The sequence below is a fragment of the Pterocles gutturalis genome, unplaced genomic scaffold (assembly GCF_000699245.1).
Source record: "Pterocles gutturalis isolate BGI_N339 unplaced genomic scaffold, ASM69924v1 scaffold6710, whole genome shotgun sequence".
Lineage (NCBI taxonomy): Eukaryota > Metazoa > Chordata > Aves > Pterocliformes > Pteroclidae > Pterocles > Pterocles gutturalis.
Window position 1 is genome coordinate 1 of NW_010138099.1, and position 5,377 is coordinate 5,377.

General features: G+C 33.7%; 1 protein-coding gene across 1 annotated transcript in view; it reads right to left on the reverse strand.

The window, feature by feature from the left end:
• Positions 1-122: 122 nt before the first annotated feature.
• LOC104468640 (maltase-glucoamylase, intestinal-like) overlaps positions 123-5,377 on the reverse strand; it is a gene marked incomplete at its 3' end in the record, with an annotated part of 27,317 nt that continues 22,062 nt past the window's right edge. Inside the window, 3 exon segments of the mRNA XM_010082843.1 lie at positions 123-272; positions 1,218-1,388; positions 2,705-2,754. Coding sequence (XP_010081145.1) covers positions 123-272; positions 1,218-1,388; positions 2,705-2,754 — 371 coding nt within the window.

Consider the following 5,377-nt stretch of genomic DNA (forward strand, 5'->3'; position numbering starts at 1 on the left):
GTTTTATTTAAATCTGACAAATCTGCCAGCCTGTTTTTTCCACTGTAACAACTATAAAGATAAAGCTATGATTCTGAAAAATGGTTCTATCTCATTAATTTAGAGAAATAATTTCTGCTTACATCCCAGATGCAGCCAAGTCTTTCACATTTTTCTCGTGTTGGATCAGGACTGGGATAACAGTTAAACCTTCCATCAAAACTCGGTTGTTGAGTCCATTGTACTGTGTAAGATTTTCCCAGCTGAAGCTGAAGTCCTGTTATATGAGCAACCTATAAAGATTAAACAATAAATGGTTATTAAATCCCCCATCACATCCATGTTATTAAATCCCACATCACATCCATCTTTCCTTCAGTCAGCAGAGATGCCAGTCCTCAGGAACAATACATTTTACGACATGACACCTCACAAAAAACTCTGTCCTGTAACATTTGATATAGTCTCACTTTTACAAATACACACAACTTTTATTCTTGCAGATACAATCTGAAAAATTAAGAATATAAAAAAAATTGAGTCAATGCCACAGCTTCCTTGGAAGCAAAAACGAATAAGGATAAAGGCATAGCTCCTTCATGTTTTGAGATATTAATGCAAGTGGTAAGAAAAAATTAAAATATTTTTATTTTGATTCAGTAACTGAGATAACATAACGGGTAACTCAGGTGCTTGTAATAATTAAAGAGGGTGTGCAATGCAAGTTCAAAGCAATGTCAGCATTACCCTTAGTGAGGGAAAGCACTTTCACGAAAGCTTCCTACTAACTTTGTACATAAATGCACTCTCTTGCTGCTTTCTTGTACTCATCCTGTGAAAAACTCTGTATAAGGTGATAAAGGAAATTTAAACAGTGCACTTGTTTTTGTTTAAAAAAAAATCAGTGTGCAAATACTAATCTAAACAGTAAATATTTTGCATTCTACTCTAATATCAAACAAAATCACAAAGCTGTTCATCCTCTTAGAAATTAAAGTTTGCTACATGAATAACTGCATAACTAAACCTTCTATTGCACTGACAGTCTGAGAGAAAAAATTAGATGCACTTTCTATGTAGCTGAGTTAAATGCAATTAATTATATTTTTGTTCTGTAATAAAATACAGGATGCATTCCGTTGAAACATTAGTACTGAGTACTGTCCTTAGCAATATATAAAATAAAGGTGATGTAATTTCAAAGATGTTTACTTCCCAATTTCCTACTATTGTTTTACCTTTTCTATAGGATTATAGGTGATATGAACTGGAAAATTTTGCACAACATTGTTCTGAGATACAGTAACTGTTGTTATTTCCTGGAGTGCTCCCAATATCTTGATTTCTTCAAATTTCAAGTTGTTTGGATCAGCATAATTGCTGTTTATAGCATTCATTTGTAGAACATTCTGAAAAATAATATAACAATCATATTTTTATTAAAAAAAATCTGCCAAAAATTCTCCTGATTTAACATTTTGTTCTGTTTAGATCTTCATACTGTAGCTTAAAGGAATATAATACCTTTATTCCAACATATTAATTATTGCTGCGCTTGTTGTTCTCACAATAATGCTTTTCTAACACATATATAATATGCTTCATTCAGCTTCCTTTTTTTGCCTGTTTTGTAAATAAGAAAAGGCTGAAACGTGTCTATGGCAGGGCAACTAAATACTGCTCAACTGCGATCTCATGAGGATCTAACAAGTGAAGTTCATATTCACTTTTCCTGATATAAAAAATACCACTTCCTAATCAATTACATTGGTTATTATTCGATTAAGAATCCAAAGAGCAGAACTGTACCATGGCTGTCACATATTGGCACGGTATAACTTTCTTATTGCTCTTGTGAAAGTTTATGTTAATTTTCAATTTAACATCATTACAGTCAACTGATGATTTGGCTAAAAGAGCTTCAAACACCAGTAGCAACTGAAGTTTCTTATCGACAAATGATTATATTATTACATATGGTAAAAAAAAAAAAAAAAAAGAAGGCATGTTTTTCCACCTTCTATTCCTTTGCTTCCACTCCCATGTTTCTATTCATTCTCTCTCAGTTGTTGCCCTGCTGTTTCACAAAGGCAAGGGAAAGAATACCTTTAGTAGATGTTATTATTATACCAAAAATATGTCACCATACTACTTGGAATCCTTGTTATATAATATCTCTGGATCATTATTGAATATAAACACTACATAGATTTTACTCTGCCATAAATTCACCCTGCCAAAAAAAAATTAAAAAAAATAAAAAAATTAAAACTTAGATTCTGTGGACTCAGACAAGGCATGGGTCTTCCTCTCACTCTTTGGAGACATTCAACTATATTTTTACAGAGTACAAAGACTTTTTTCAGATTTTCAATATTTTGAAAATCCCAAACACTATGTTCACCTCCTTTCTGACTCTGATTTAACTGCCACTTATGCTTTACAGTTCTTTTGCTCAATAAATATTGCTGCTGAGTTTGTGATATGAAAGGAAATGGGAGTTCTTTAGATACTTACATGAACTGGGAGAAGAAAAGACAAATAGCAGATTTTCATCCCAGTGAAGTGACAGTAATTTGAATATGACTCTGACTTGACTTTGTCAAATATTTTGCTTCTCAGTAAATATTACAGGAGAATAAAGAGGGAGAAAAGAATGCCCTTCGAAGATACTATTGATAAAAACTGAAGATGAAAATAAGATCTTTTAAAATAAAATACTTACATTGGAAACTGTGAATTCATAGTAAATGTAGGCTTTATTCTCAACTGTACCTAAAAGGTAAAGATGGAAGTTATACTTGCAGTGCAGAAAGGAATGGCATTGAAAGCAGGACTGTGCCACTGCTAGAGACCAATAAATTTTTAATTATTGTCATTACTGCATTCAGAGGCTGCACTGAGCAACTCAAATATTTACTAATGATTCTCTGAGGAACTGAAATTTCTCTTTTTGTTTTTTCCTTAGGCCAGTCTCCCAGGAAATCTAATTTTTCCAAACTTTTCCAAAAATTCATTGAAATCAGCTTTTCTAAAATATACTAATTTTTTTGTTTTGCTGTTATTCCTTCTTAGCTTCTCTAAAATGTAGAAGGATGTCTCAGAGCTAACCCTTTAAAATACCCTAAAGAAGTGCTTTGCATGCAAAAATGACAATATTATTAATAATCTATGCCACAGAACCATAAGAGAGGAAATAACACAACACCGGAAAAAAAAATTACAAAAGTTGAGTCAATCTGTTTTTGTTTTTGTTTTTGTTTTTGTTTTTGTTTTTGTTTTTGTTATTTTTTCATGTATAAAAAGAAAAATACTGTCATTGCAAGCAAATTGTAAACAGTTTCCCTGAAGGGACTGTAACTTGTAAGTTTTGGGCACGAAATAACATCATAAGGTGTTTTATTGCTTTGTTTCTCGATAGAAGTGAGTACAATAATAGCTTTGTTATTTTAGGCCTTGACAAAGGAGTACATATAGCTGTCATATCGGCAACCACCCAAGGCCTTCAATATTTATGGCAGCAATAATCAGCCAAATCACAGCTCTATTTCTTAAAAGCATCCCTAGATTCCACAAAAATTTTTAAAAAGTAGAGGCTTGAAAGTTTTTCTGGAAGATATGGTTGGTATACTTAAGAGAGTTATACGGCTCAAATGCATAATGCAGAGGACAAGGTAGCTACGCAATTAGGAAAGAGGGGGTGCAGGTTTGAACCCCAAGAGCTGCTTGCTATCGTGGAAGTTTAGTCAGAGCCCTGGGTCCTGTACAAGTGAAAAAAAATAGGCTGGTGGTTAGGTGTATCAGAAGACAGAGGTAAGAATGCATCAATTCAGATACCACCTGTGGATGGACAGTGGTGATGTTCACGTGAGAAAATCTCTGTCACTCCTGAACATCTAAAGATCTCTCCTGAAAACATGCATGCGTAGTTAGATGCCTTGTGTGTAAAACACCTCCATGAGTCACTGTCTGAAGGATCTCTACCTAATTTTCAGGATTATACATGCGTGTAATATTATAGTGCTATTTATTTTTACCTCAATGGTAATATTATTCCAACTTCAGTCTTATCTGTACATTCTTACTGTTGCAGATTTTCCTATTTTCTAAGCTACATTTTGTTCCAGTGTAGCTAGAGAAAGCTCTGACACTTTTGCCACTGACAGCAGTCTATGGATACAGGGGGACATGAATTAGACAAGATCAGGTGTACTTGAAATGCAACAGTACTGACTGGCATATGCCAGAAACCAAAGTCCTTAGCTCTGAATGTTATGGCTCATTGCAAATAAAACAATAAAATTGTGAAATTCAAGTCCTTCAATCATTTTAATACAAGCTTGAGTATTTTGTAAAAGTTCTCCAAGAAATCATTTCAGATTAACCCTTTGAACTGCTTGCTGACTTTTCTAAAAAGTGTATAATAAAGGGCAGAGGCAGCAAAAGCAGCCTAAACAATCTAAGTACCCCAAACTCTTTTAGTTTAATGGAAACAGAGTGCCTCACTAAATCCCCAGAAAGACATAGAAAATCCCACGGCTCAAGATAACTTCATTTTTCAAAATTTCCTACATCTCACGATTTAAATGAAGAATATATCTAATTTCAGCAAAGTTCTTCCATTGCTCTAGAATGATCTCTGCTTTCCTTAGACAACATGTATTCCAAAAGCAGGTTTAACCTTAAATTAGATGTTTGTGTCTATTTTTTTTTAAACTTCTATTGAATTAAGTTGCGACCTTAATCTCACCCTAAACAAAAAAGGTATGTGTGTTGTAAATTGTTCAACAGAGAAAAACCTGGTGAGGTAAGTAGTATTGATGCCAGTTCATCACAAGAGATGAGGTTGACAGGCGTTGGCATAATCTTAGTGACTATCCCAGGGGGAAACAAGTTGTCCAGCAGCTTTACTAAAGGCGAGGTTGGCAACATGACAAATACAGTCTGTACACAGTTAGTCGCATGCTTATGCACCAGTATGAGGTGGAAACCAGATGGCTTAAAAAATATTGGCTCCAATACTGTACTTTTGAGTTAACAAAATTTCTACTGTTTTCAGAAGCAATTTAAATAATTCCAAGATTTAATAACAGCACTAGTTTTTAATTTTCTACTGATTCTTAGTGTTGAACACTAATTGTGTTCTTGCACTAACTGAAACTGATTTAGATATATACCAGAATATATATCAATCCTGACAGTGTGGTTTAACAGTCAGCATGATAATGTACCACACCTTTCCATATTTAAGGCTACAGTGAAACCTGAACAAGAAAAAAAATTAACTATTTTTTTTTCCTTTTAGTTTTCCACTTAAATGTGGTGAAAAACTATTTACATATGAGCAACTGTTAACAGCGTGTTACAATGTCTTGTTCTTGCTGCATGAAATCAGCAG